Genomic DNA, 13,847 nt, shown 5'->3' with positions numbered 1-13,847 from the left:
ACACCTTTCAAGGTTCAAAAGGTTTCAATGAGATCCTCTCTGATTCTTCTAAATTCCAGTGAGTACAAGGTCCCAGACAATGAAATGCTCCTCATACAATCACCTTTACATTCCCAGAATCATTTTTGTGAACCTCCTCTGAACCCTCTCCAATGTCAGCACATCCTTTCTTAGATAAGGGGCCCAAACTGCTGATAATAGTCCAAGTGAAACCCAACCAGTGCCTCAGCATTACATTCTGACATGAGCAATCATTCCACGGTCAAAGTCACTTGGATCACATTACTTCCCTGTTCTGTTGTTTGGTCTGAACAACAACTGAATATTTTGATCTTGCCTGAATGCTTTTATGCATTGAGTTGGAGTCATAAGTAGCTAGCCATCTGGACACGAGCTGGGGTCTGATCAGCCCCGGCTGGGTCACCTGGAGGAGGGTGTACGATGTTGAAAGACCCAAAATACACGATAATTCCAGGAACATCACTGAAGATGTGTCCAAAGGCATCAGTAGATGTATGTACACAGCTGCCACATGATTGGCTGATTAGATATTTTCATTAATGAGTAGGTTTACCTAATAAAGCAGCCATTGAGTGTATATGGCAAAGAAAGTTAACTCTTACTGTGGAAATAATTAGCTGGACTTGCCTTTCAGAGGAAACGTAAAAAATCCACAGCTACATTAGTTTTATTGTAAAGCAGGCCTAGCCCCTTCAAGATGACTTATTTGGACCACTAGTCTGTATCCAGTGATGCGGGCCCAGTGAGTGCATAAGGATATCCTGTTCCTCATGTTTGAGGCAGTAGTCTCCAAAGATATTTTTCAGGCACTCAATGACAAATTTCTATCAGGCTCTTTGCCAACCCTGAACATATGCACATACTTGCTCACTCACCTTAAACCTTCTTAAACCTGCAGCTTCCACTACCTAGGAGGTTAAAGATAGCAGGTGCTTGGATGTGACGATCTCTAAGTCACGGATTGTTCTGATTTGTCAATAAACTGGCCATTCCTTCACTGCAGTGAGGCCACACTCTCTAACAGCAGTAATAGACTGCAATAAAAAAACTGTAATAATAATAATAGACTGCAACAGTAGACTGTAATAAAAGACTGCAGTACGGAAAATTGGTGCACCACCACTGTGTAAAGGGAAATTGAGGATGTCCACAACCCTTAGAATAAATTGTGGAATGGGCTGGAGGTGGATACGATAGGGTCTTTTAAGAGACTCCTGGATAGGTACATGGAGCTCAGAAAAATAGAGGGCTATGAATAAGCATAGGTAGTTCTAATATAAGGACCTGTTTGGCACAGCTTTGAGGGCTGAAGGACCTGTATTGTGCTGTAGGTTTTCTATGTTTCTCTGATATTTCTCCTTCATTCTTAAAAAAAGTGGTCAATATAGGATCCAGAGGGTTGTAAAGGCTACATCACTGTAAGTATTTAAGGTGGAGGTTGATAAACTTTAGAAAGATCAAGGATTGAAGCCTATTGTACCTGATTAAGAAATAGAGTTCCATGTAGATCAGCTACAATTGCATTAAATGGAGGTGCCAGATTGTCTATTCCTGCTTCTGTTTTGTTGTTGTGTCTTCTACTCTCTAACACCCGCTTCAATACGCAGTGTCGAGCAGTAACTTTAGATCTTGGGTACCTGTTGTGCAAAGTCAGCAGAACTGAACAAAAATCTTTTATCATGAAACCCAGTGGGACAATTTTCAAGTTAATTTTGAAATTGAGTTTTCTTTTATTTGATTGTTAGTGATTGAAAAGGGAAAGAGAAAACCAAGACTGAGAGAATACTTCTGGAATATTCTGACCAAGGATGGTTTGCCCGGTTTCTACCGTGGGTTCACTGCCAACATGATAAAGGCCATTCCGTCCGTCTGCATAAGCTACGTTACGTATGAATACATGAAGACACTTCTCGGCCTCCACTCCCACTGATGACGGCAATCTGACACTCTGCACCTCTCAAAAAAAAAGGACATGGTGGTATTCTCCATTTTGTTAATCAGTAGCGTTCTGCTCAGTCACGTGCCTCATGCTTGATGAAGTTAAAGAAAGCCTTAAAAATAAAAGAAATTCTGTTTCATTGTTTGAGAACAACTTGTTTACACAAGAATTTCTTTCCATGTATTACTATTATTGTTGAGTCATATGAGGGCTATAGCTAGGGTGAATAAACTTAGTTTCTCCCCCAGGGAAGGGGAACTAAAGACTAGACGGTGCGGAGAAAAGATTTAAAAGGGATCTGAAGGGCAACTACTTTGTGAAGAGAGTGATACGTATGTAGCATGAGCTGGCAGAGAAAATGAATGAGGCAGATACAATAGCTACACATAAAGGACATTTGGTTAAGTACATGGATAAGTATGGTTTGCAGAGATATGGGCCAAAGATGGGCTATTGGGACTAACATGGTGTGCACCATGGTCAGTGTGCATGAGTTGGACTTGTCAGGTAACGTAATTGGTGCAGATGTTTATAATTCACAGCCCACTGATGTTGAGTTGGGGTTCACTCTCAGAGCCTGGTCTGACGTGATGATGGAATTATGTAAAGTAGTTTTAACTGTGCTTTAACTTGTTTGGAATAAATGAGTTGCTATGTTTTATCTCAAATGTAAAAGACCTTCACAGTTTTTACTTATGAAAACCTACAGACTGAAGGATCCTTTGCCATGCTGTATGAATCTTTGACTTGTGTAATTAATAATGAAGAGGAAAGTCATCCAGGGAATCAAGGAACTTGATAGAGATGTAGATCTGAAGGCAACAGTAGATTATTCTTTGCTCTTTCTCTCACTCAGACTTCCCAATGATATTAAATCCTTCCACAAATATATCACAAATTTTCATCACTCCACAGATTGCAGTCATTCCTTCAACTCTGCCCCTTTTATCTCTTTGCACATGTCCCTTTGAACTACATATCTTAGGGTGTTCCTGTGTCAAATTTTTTTCAGTGGCACTCCTGTGAAGTGGAATTGGATAGATTTTCTCTGATGAAGATGATATCCTGCAAGTTTTGTCATTGCCTTATCTTTAATTATTATATCTGAATGTGTTGTCAGTCCCCTCAACGCTACCCAAACCCAATGTTGTAACAACCACCCGTGTGAAATTTGCTCTTTAAGTGTAAAATGTATGGAGCATAGAAAAATAGGAAGTTGAGGAATTTTCCTTTACTGTCTTTTGAGTTGATATAAAATGATTTGTCGTCACTTCCTTTTAAACTGTAGAATGTGGCGGATAATCGCGAAAGGTAATTGGAGGTGATGGGGTCACGTCAGAAACAAGAGAGTAAGAAGCTTGGGTTGAGTGGGCATGGAATCTGACTGTTCAGTCACTGGTGGATGGAACTTGTGGCAGAGCGGCAACCATACACTGTTACTGCACAGCTGCTCAGGGTAGACAACAGTTCACCCTTTTCCTTTGAAACTTGCTTCTTTAATCCATTCACATTTACAGAATTGCCGTTTTAAAGTACTTACTATGGAATATTCTCACCACAGCTGCAATGACAAAGAACCTGAACATCTGACTGTTAAACAAACGGGAGACCCAAGATTCTGCAGATGTTGGAAATCTGGATCAACACACACAAGATGCTGGAGGAACTCAGCAGGTCAGGCAGCATCTATGGAGACTCTCATTTGGATTCACCTATCACATGCCAACTTGTACCCTTATATTCTGGCTTCTGCCCCCACCCTTTCCAGTTCTGATGTAGGGCCTCGGACCGAAACATTGATTCCCTCCATAGATGCTGCCTGACCTGTTGAATTCCTTCAGCATTTTGGATTAAGCAGGAGATGTAATAATGGCTAGATCTGGAGGAAATGTGATATATTGGCATGTAGAATGCAGGAAGGTTTATGGACTTTATGGACAGATGAAAGACCGTGAGAACATGATCAAAGGCTTGTTGACCTTGAGTCTTAATTCAGATTATCCTTGACATGCTGAGTATTTTCAACATGTTTTATTTTTATTTCAGATTTACCAGGATGCACAGCACTCACTTTGTTGTATGCATGGATCTGGTGGATCAAGTGACTGTGCTGTAAGCACTTTGTTAACAGTACCGCCTGTCTCCACAAGATGGCTGCAAACGATGCTAACCTAGGATTCTGTGTCATTTCATAAATACTTCTTTTGAAAGTTTGGGGATTACTAGTGAGATTTTAGGGTCACTTTGAATCAGGGGTATTTGTGTTAACTGGATAGTGAATACTTTAACTCCTGAATTTAGACAGCCGGTGGTGTAGTGGCATTCTCACTGGATTTTGAGGTAAGCAGTCCCAGGTTCAAATCAGGCCGGCTCCTTGCATGTTTTCTATCCTTGCTTGCAACTTGACCTCGTAAAAGAACAGACAAATGCTGAAGAAATGGCAAGGTTGCCGCTGAATGCGTCACGGGGCTCAGAAAGGAACAGCTACTCCTGTATAACAGCAAGTGTCATTGACTTAGTCCTGCTGTTCAGATGAGCTGTGGAAATGGGTAAGTGATGGGAGGTTGGATGGGAGGCTGTTGCAAGAGGGAAGGAATGTGAAATGTCCATAGCACTTGGGGATGAAACTTAGTTGTTGAAGCATGGAACAGAACTCTTGCTTCTGCCTGTTGCACCAATGACATTTTTATACTACCATTGTTGGGAATCTCTTCTGTCGGGTTTAAAAGCCAGTGATGCCTCTGTGTCAGGAGCGTTTGGTGTTGTACCATGACATCTTTTTGTTGAGATGTTCAAACTGAGACCCCGGTCTGATTTCTTATGGACTCAGGTGATCCCGCGGCTCTGTTTTAAAATGGAGTAGGAAAGTTAATGGGCAAAATATACCTATTAAGTAAGATCTGTTAAAAAAGCAAAAACTATCTGTCTGTGCCATTTGGCAGAGCTTGCTGTGTCCAAATTAACTTGCACATTACCTGCAGTGTAACTGTGGCAACTCTGAAAGGTATTCAATCGGCTATGAAGCATTTTAGGCTACCCTATGATAATGAAAGGTAATATAAGTATGGATTTAGTATTTCATTATTACTGAATTGTATGTAATTTGTACAGCTAACTCAAGTATGTTGGGATTTGGATTTAATCTGCTCAAACTCATTGTGAGTTTCATTCCAAGACTACAATGTCAGTATATTTTCAATTTTCATTGCTTAACGGGGGTCAGTGTACTAAGCACCCGGAATGTGGATTGTTATCCTGCAGTACAAGATACTACCCCAAACACTATAGACAATAGACAGTAGGTGCAAGAGTAGGCCATTCGGCCCTTCAGTCAACACAGAAGCAATGTCATTGAAATGCTATTATTTGTTTCTCTAGGGCAAGGAGTTCTGGTGAGCAGACAACTTCCATTAGAATACACTGAATATTCATGCTTCTTGAAGGAGAATACTAAAGAAAGGGGAAGTAAGATGAATTTTGTATTAAATTTGTGATGACCTTGAAGGATTTTGTGTTCAGTAACAAGACCAGCATTTATTGGCACTTGGACAAAGTTACCTATTTGAATATTTGCTGAGTTTCAAGTTAGTTCAAGGAATTAAAGTTAGTATTTTGACTTCTTGCACTATTCCCCCCCACCCACAACCCTACCCGTACCCCACCCCTACTCTTTAGCCTCATCTCCTCCTACAGCTACTTGGAAACATCTGCAGACATGGTTTAACATTCAGCTCTTACCTCTCGCAGCCCCTTCCACTACCTCTAAAATCTGATCTTTGTTCAGATACTTATGCTCAAACCAATCTATGCTCAGACCAAAATCTTTGGTTTTATTTCTCCCACATACTTGCATTCTAACAATCACTGCCATAGTTTCCATCCATCCTCTTGGCCACTGCCTTAGATTTAACACACTGCCACCTAAATCTATATGCCTATCATTACAAAAGAACTGTATATAATTGTAGGCTTACTTTCTCACTCACTTTTGTGCCAATACTTGAGAACAAATACAAGCCATCTCCACCAAACTCTCGTGAAAGATCCATTGATGACTCACATGATCCCAATTGGACATGACATAACAACTGTAATTGACTGTAACATTTTATTTCAATATACCTTTACAAAGTATGGTGGCATTGCACATAAATAGATTTTTAAACAATTCTTTAATGGTGTTTCTAATTTTGCTTCCAAACCAAGATTTCCAAGGATTTTCTATAGCTGCCAGTAATATGGTGAAGAGTTGGTTAAAAAGATGCTCCATCACTGAGATCTGCATTTGGAGGGTTAGACAGGTTGGTACAAGTTAACATGAGATTGTACAACCCAGATAATTGCCATGAGTTTTCAGTGTGTTTGACTACAAATCCAACCTACTAAAATTGTGCCTGAGTCAGGGATGGGGTGACAGGAGGATGGAAGCAGGGTTAGAGTATGTCTCTTTAGCCTCCTTCTCGTCTATCCATTTGCTGAATGTATGATTGCAAAGGTGATTCTCGCCAGGTATTTCTTGATCTTGCGGTTCTTGAACCAGCTGGCACAACCTAGCTAAGGACAGTCTTGACCACTTTGATCAGCTTGCAGTACAATGCTGTTCATTTTGTTCAAATTGTGTTCTTTCTTGTAAAAATTGTGTATCTTTTATGTTTGTTGTTTTGTGAAAAGTTTCCTTATCTGATGCGATGCTGCTGCCAGTACGGTTTATTGCACCTATGCATACACATACTTATGTATATGGCAATGTTGGTGCCTCAGTAACATGACAGTATTACAGCTTGTGGCATTTTGGACTTTGGAGTTTAATTCCAGTGCTGTTCTGTGAAGAGTCTCTCTGTATGTCTTACCCCCCCCCCCCCCCTCAAAATGGAATAAATAAGTTTTCTCCTGGTTCAGTTTTCTCCCACACTCCAAAGACGTACTGGGTAGGTTAGCTGGTCATTGCAAGTTGTTCTGTGATTAGAATAGGTTTAATTGGGTTTGTCAGTCGGTTGCAGAGGCGGTGTAGCTGAAAGGGCTGGAAGGGCCTGCTCCACACCATATCACTAAATAAAGTAAATAATATATTTGTCTTTGACTTTGAGGTAATGTTATTTACATTACCTGTTATTGTACTGAAACTATTGAAGGTGGCTTACCCATTGAATAAGATACTGTAATGCAACAAATCTGATATGCTTATAATAGTCTGCACATTTATTTCTTCTATCAAAGTGCATGACCATGCATTTTCCAACGATGTATTTCATTTGCCACTTCCTTGCCCATTCTCCTAATCTAACTCCTTCTGTGGCCTTCCTGTTTCCTCAACACTATCTGCCCCTCCACCAATCTTCATTTCATCTGCAAACTTGGCAACAAAGCCAGCTATTCCATCATCTAAATCGTTGACATACAGCCTAAAAAGAAGAGGTCCCAATACCAATGCCTATGGAACACAACTAGTCATGGGCAGGGAATGAGAATTCTTTTATTCCCACTCACTGCCTCCTACCAATCAGCTAATGCTCGAACCATGCTATAACTTTCCTGTAATACCATGGGCTCTTCACTTGGTAAGTAGCCTCATGGTTGGCTTCTTGTCAAAAGCCTTCTGAAAATCCAAATACACACCATCCACTGCATCCCCTTTATCTGTCTGAATTGTAATCTCCTCAAAGAATTCCTATTGGTTCATCAAGTAAGATTTTCCCTTAAGGAAACTATGCTGACTTTGTCCTAACTTGTCCTGTGTCACCAAGTACTCCTTAACAATTGACCTCATCCTTAACTCCAGTAGCTTCCCAACCACTGAGATCAGGCTAACGGGTTTATAACTTGCTTTCTGCTGCTTCCCTCCTTTCTTAAAGCATGGAGTGATTTTTGCAATTTGCCAGAGTCCAATGATTCTTGAAAGATCATTACCAATACCGCCACCATCTCTACCACTACCTCTTTCAGAACCCTAGGGTGCAGTTCATCTGGTCCAGGTGACTTACACCCCTTTAGATCTTTCAGCTTTTTGTGGACCTTCTCCCTTGTAATAGTAACTGTACTCATTTCTCTTCTCTCACACTCTTCAATACCTGACACACTGCTAGTGTATTCCACAGTGAAGACTGAGACAAAGTACTCATTTGGTTTATCTGTTACCTTCTTGTACCCCGTTATTATTTCTCCAGCCTCATTTTCTAGTGGTCCTATACCCACTCATCCCTTTTTTATATCGCTTTTTGTATCCACCTTGATAATATGTGGTAGCTTGCATGCATATTTCATGTTTTCCATCCTAATGATTCTTTTAGTTGCTTTCTGTAGGTTCTTAATCCTAATCCTCTATCTTCCCATTAATTTTTGTTTTGTTGTATGCCCTCTCTTTTGTTTTTACATTAGCTTTGACTTCCTTTGTCAGCCACAGTTGTACTGTGTTGCCGTTTGAATATTTATTTGTTTTTGGAATACATATTACCTGCACCTTCCTCATTTTCCCCCAGAAACTCAAGCCATTGTTGATCTGCTGTCATCCCTGCCAGCATCTCTTTCCAATTTACTTTGGCCAACTCTTCCCTCATACCACTGTAATTTCTTTTACTCCACTGAAATACCTTGTCAGACTTTATTTTTTCCTTATCAGATTTCAAGTTGAACTCAATCATGGTGGTTCCTTAAGCTCTTTAATCACCTGTTTCATTACATAACACTCAATCCAGTACAGCTGATTCCCTAGAAGGCTCAATGACAAACTGCTCTAAAGAACCATCTTGTAGGTATTCACTCTCTTGAGATCCATTACCAACCTGATTTTCCCAATCTACTTGCATGTTAAACTCTCCCATGACTATCAGAACATTGTCCTTTTGACCTGCCTTTTCTATTTCCTGTTGTAATCTGTAGTCCACATCCCAGCTACAGCTTGGAAGCCTGTATATAACTGCCATCAGGGTCCTTTTACCCTTGCAGTTTCTTATCTTTTTTACTTCTTAAGAATTTTCTGCTGTTTTAACAAATTTGTTATGGAGCCTATAACAATTTTAAGATGCTCCTGAATAAAAAAAAATCTTCAGGGTCACTATTTTTGAAGACTTCCCATCCTGAAATTTCCATGAATTCTTCCTTTTTGGTCAAGTAATTTGTGTACCTGACCTGTTTGTCCTATGAGTCAATGTCGCCCAGAATGCAGAAACTTCTTTCAGGCTTCTGGAGATGGTGTATGACAAATTACTGTTTTAGTATTTTTAAGGACAACCCTTTCTTAAGGAAACAGAGCAGTGGACCAGTATAATTATTTATCACTATTTAATAACCGCTTCTTAGAAGCTCTTTCTGAATACGCCTACAGGAAAAGTTGATAATGAATTGCAATAACGATTGAGATCTTTTTGATGAAATTACCAAGTTGACATGCTGAACTCAATTTTCAGAAAGCCATCAATAAGGTACCTCATGTTGATTACTCTACAGGTAGTATCTTGTATACATGGGAGTTTATTTTTTACACTGGTTGGAGTCATACAGGTGTACAATTGTAACTGGTAGTAGTGGATCTGGTGAGGGGAACATTGATTCCCTGGAGTTGACTGTAGACTGTGGTTTACTAGTATTAGTAGGGCCAAGATGAATTGCATTATTGATTTTTGGATTTGCTATGCCTGTTGAGGGTGTCAGATGGTGTGAAGCGATGCACTTTGTGAAGTTAAACCAGGCCTGGGCACACAGAGTTCTCCGAAGGTAACATCAAGGTGAAGAAGCTTTATGGCATGCTTGCCTTCATCAGACAGGGCAATAAATTGAAATTTTGAGATGACATATTGCAGTTACACAAAATGTTGGTGTGAATATACTTCCAGTTGCCATAGTATAGGAGGGATGTGATTAAGCTAGGGAAGGTGCAGAAAAAATGTTCACAAGGATGTTGATAGGCCTGGAGGACTTGAGTTATAAGGAAAGACTGCTGCTTGGCCTCCTTTTCTCAAGGGCAGGGGTTCCCAACCTGGTGTCCATGGACCCCTCAGTTAATGGCAAAGTTCCATGGCATTAAAAAGGCTGGGAACCCTTGCTGTAGGGAAAGGCTGGGACTGGTTTCTCTTGAGCAAAGGAAGCCGGGGAATGACCTTACAGAGGTTTGTTACATCATGAAGTATGTAGATAAAGTGGATTATCTCAGTCTTTTACACAAGGAGGTTTGTCTAAAACTAGGGCTTCTAGGAGGTTTAAGGTGAGTGAGGTAAGATCTTAAGGGGATCTGAGAGGCAAATTTTTCTGCAGATGGTGATGGGTACTTAGAATGAGCTCCAGTGGGAGAGGGTACAGTTACAATGTTTAGAAAAACATTTGGACGTGTGCATGGATAGGAAAGGTTTAGCAGGTGTTCCCAACATGGGGTCCATGGACCCCTTGCTTAAAGGTATTGGTCCATGGTATAAAAAAGGCTGGGAACCTTTAGAGGGATTTGAACCAAAGGCAAGTAAATGGGATTAGCTCAAGTAGACACTACAGTTGGTGTGAACAATGTTGAACTGTTTTCGTGTTGTATATGACTTGCCAGTACAGATTTAGGTACTCAAGGAGAGAAGACAAAGCAGTGGTACTTAATTTCAATTTGATGCATTCTATCAGAATATACTTGTCATCTGCAGGGTGATTCATAAAGTAATGGATTGAAGATGTTTCTGGGTAGTTTGTATCTAAATGTCCCATTTTCCAGCTCCCCTTCCAATCTCCAAGGGATTTATGCAGAGAGCAGTGCTTGTGTTGACATCATGCTTATGGGATGGTCTACTGTCGTGCACATATATCCATTTAGAGAATGAGCATGTCCCATTTAAGGTATTTGCTGGTTTAAGTAAATTAAGAAATAACGTGCCTGTAACATTAATTTGGTATATTTTAAGAATATTTTTAGAATGGACAAATTAATAAATAAACTACATAGTGGGATGAAAAATGAGACTTTGACTTTTAAGTTTCTAGGTCGTATCCCTATATATATCAATTAGGATGTATTTTTCTAATCATCGAGAACAGTAACCTTCCACATGTTTGTTTGCTGTGTTGGTGTACATGATTATAGCACAGAGTATCCGTTGTAGCCAAAATTCAGAAGCATGAAAGGAAATGTCATTAGGTGATAATGAGCAATTAAATGTCAGTAGGTAACAGAAGCATAGAACTCTCTTGCATAGTCAGGAGTAGATACTCATTTAATAACTTACTGCTGAGATTTCTGTCCGCGAAGGGGTATGGAATAGGAATACACATTAACTATGACTTCGATGTAGATAGTGGAACAGGTGTGAGGGATTCACTGATGGTTGTGTTGCCCATAGTTTGAAAAGGGCTTTTTCTATTTATTGCAGTTTAAAGAGAACTTTAGAAAAGTATTGTAGTAGTAATGAAAAGATGGTCTAATGGATTTAAGGTGCAGATTGTTGACTTTATTCCCCATTACATCATGATGCTGTTTCATAAAGTTACAAACGGCTTTATTTAATCTCAAATGTGGGCATTACTGGCAAAGTGAGTTGCTGTGAGGAAGTTGTAATTAGATAGAACTTTAGCCATTTTGAATACAAGAATAAAAACACATTGGAACACAACTGGAATCACCTTGAGATGGGGCCAGATAAGGTATTGGCCTTTTACAACAAAATAGTTTCTTAGTTACTTTTATTTTATTTCCAAATTTTTTGATATGATCAATATCAGAACAACTTGTTTAGACATCCTTGATCCTGCAAGATTTACAGTGGTGAGCCAGAGTTCTAATGTACATCCTCCCCCCTCCCCCCCAAAACACTTAAACTCCACCTCACTACTTTGAGAAATTAAGTTATTTCTCTACCAAACTTGGATTTTGCTCCTTGTATCTTTATTCACCAAGCTGAGCCATTGAAATTAAAAACTATAAATGGGGGTGGGAGAACATGTTTTCACACACGCAGGTACACACGCACATACTGTACATCACTTTGAGTTCAAGCTGATGGTGTCGGTTTACACATGGTGAGTTCCACCAGATTTAATCATCTTAATGATTTCGTACATCTTCTGGCTTTAGTTTGCACCGGGGCACAATCCCTGGTAGTGGCAGTGGAGACTGTTTGTAGTAAGGACCCTTTTTAAACAGCTTCCCCCCAGCAGCAATACTTCAGCCACCAAATACTGCTGCTAGGCTTCAGCCCAGACAATCACTTGAATTAAAAGAATAGTAAGGATCACAGGCTGGCCCAGTTGTCAAAGTTCTGTGATTTCCAGTGGGATGTCCCTCACCCTTTCTTTCATCTTGTGCATTGGGGTAGACTTTGCAGACTCAGTCCTGGCATTCCTGTCTGTGTAGCTCCCACTCTCTGTGTTCAGGGTCTCCAGGGACCTGACTAAGACCTTCTGGTCATCCTCTGGCAAACTGTTGAGGTCAGAAGCCAGCAAGGTGCCTGTGCTGCCGTGTACCATGTGGATTCCATCAGGTCCCCTTAGCTCCACAGGATGGCGATGCTTAAACCGCAGTGTCCCACGGCTGGGGGGCTTTTCGTCGTCATCCTCCATGTCACTGGGAATAAGCTGGAAGAGGACAGGATAGAAGAGAACAATGGCATTAATGTCCAATGTGTATTCTGAAGTGAGGAACATATCAATTCCACACCACTGCAAATTCCACACAACAACTCCATTACCTGGGCACTGTGCCAGATTTTTGTTCCTAACACCAAGCAGGCCATCCAAGAAATCCATGTGTTTCTGGTACACTGCCTAATGTCAGTATGGGCTGGTGTTAGGAACAGTAAGGAGTCATGAAGACTGAAAGGTGCACAAAGTGGCCACACATAAATAGTCTTAAAATATAGAGCAAGGTTGGGGGCTCGTTATAGAACATTACAGGCCCTTTGGCCCACAATGTTGTGCTGACCTTTTAATGTACTCTAGGAAGAATTTAATCCTTCTCTCCCACATATCCCTCTATTTTTCTTTCACCCATGTGCCTATCTCAGAGTCTCTTAAATGTCCCTAATGTTTCTGCCTCCACCCCGGCAGTGCTCCACACACCCACCATTCTCTGTGGACAAAACCTACCACTGACAGCCATTCAGTCACCTTAAAATGAACCCCCCTGGTATTTGCCACTTCTACCCCCGGGAGAAAGTCTCTGGCTGTCCACTCGATCTGCACCTCTTCTACATCTCTATCAAGTCATCTCTCATAATAAAGCGGAAGTTTATAGAATTGCAAAGGAAGTTTCTATTGAATGTGATGTCTTTTTTGTTTTTCTGCCTTGCAACATTTTTAGTAATAGTTACAGCATTTGTTTTTATCAGTCTGGGGGAGGGGTGGGAAACAGGCCATGGCAGGATACTTGGTAGTGTGGAGGAGCAGAGGGATCTGGGGGGTACGTGCCCACAGATCCCTGAAAGTTGCCTCATAGGTAGATAGGGTAGTTAAGAAAGCTTATGGGGTGTTAGCTTTCATAAGTTGAGGGATAGAGTTGAAGAGTCGCGAGGTAATGATGCAGCTCTATAAAACTCTGGTTAGGCCACATTTGGAGTACTGTGTCCAGTTCTGGTCGTCTCACTATAGGAAGGATGTGGAAGCATTGGAAAGGGTACAGAGGAGATTTATCAGGATGCTGCTTGGTTTAGAGAGTATGCATTATGATCAGAGATTAAGGGAGCTAGGGCTTTACTCTCTGGAGAGGAGGAGGATGAGAGGAAACATGATGGAGGTGTACAAGATATTAAGAGGAATAGATAGAGTGGACAGCCAACGCCTCTTCCCCAGGGCACCACTGCTCAGTACAAGGCAAGGGGAGGGAAGTTCAAGGGGGATATTAGAGGAAGGTCTTTCACTCAGAGAGTGGTTGGTGCGTGGAATGCACTGCCTGAGTCTGTAGTGGTGGCAGACACACTAAAATTTA

The 13,847-nt window shown here is 40.8% G+C and overlaps 2 protein-coding genes across 2 annotated transcripts in view; one reads left to right on the top strand and one right to left on the bottom strand.

Moving 5' to 3' along the window:
* Positions 1 to 13,847, top strand: part of LOC132379011 (calcium-binding mitochondrial carrier protein SCaMC-2-like) — a 55,925-nt gene that overhangs the window by 32,723 nt on the left and 9,355 nt on the right. The window contains exon 10 of the mRNA XM_059946451.1: positions 1,767 to 1,996. Within this exon, the coding sequence (XP_059802434.1) occupies positions 1,767 to 1,951 (185 nt within the window). The 3' untranslated portion in view covers positions 1,952 to 1,996. The remainder of the gene's footprint in view (positions 1 to 1,766; positions 1,997 to 13,847) is intronic.
* Positions 6,280 to 13,847, bottom strand: part of cdh23 (cadherin-related 23) — a 1,109,092-nt gene continuing 1,101,524 nt past the window's right edge. The window contains exon 69 of the mRNA XM_059946450.1: positions 6,280 to 12,499. Coding sequence (XP_059802433.1) covers positions 12,176 to 12,499 — 324 coding nt within the window. The 3' untranslated portion in view covers positions 6,280 to 12,175. The remainder of the gene's footprint in view (positions 12,500 to 13,847) is intronic.

Source organism: Hypanus sabinus, chromosome 21, assembly GCF_030144855.1.
Source record: "Hypanus sabinus isolate sHypSab1 chromosome 21, sHypSab1.hap1, whole genome shotgun sequence".
NCBI classification, from domain to species: Eukaryota; Metazoa; Chordata; class Chondrichthyes; order Myliobatiformes; family Dasyatidae; genus Hypanus; species Hypanus sabinus.
This window is presented reverse-complemented; position numbering and strand designations above follow the sequence as displayed.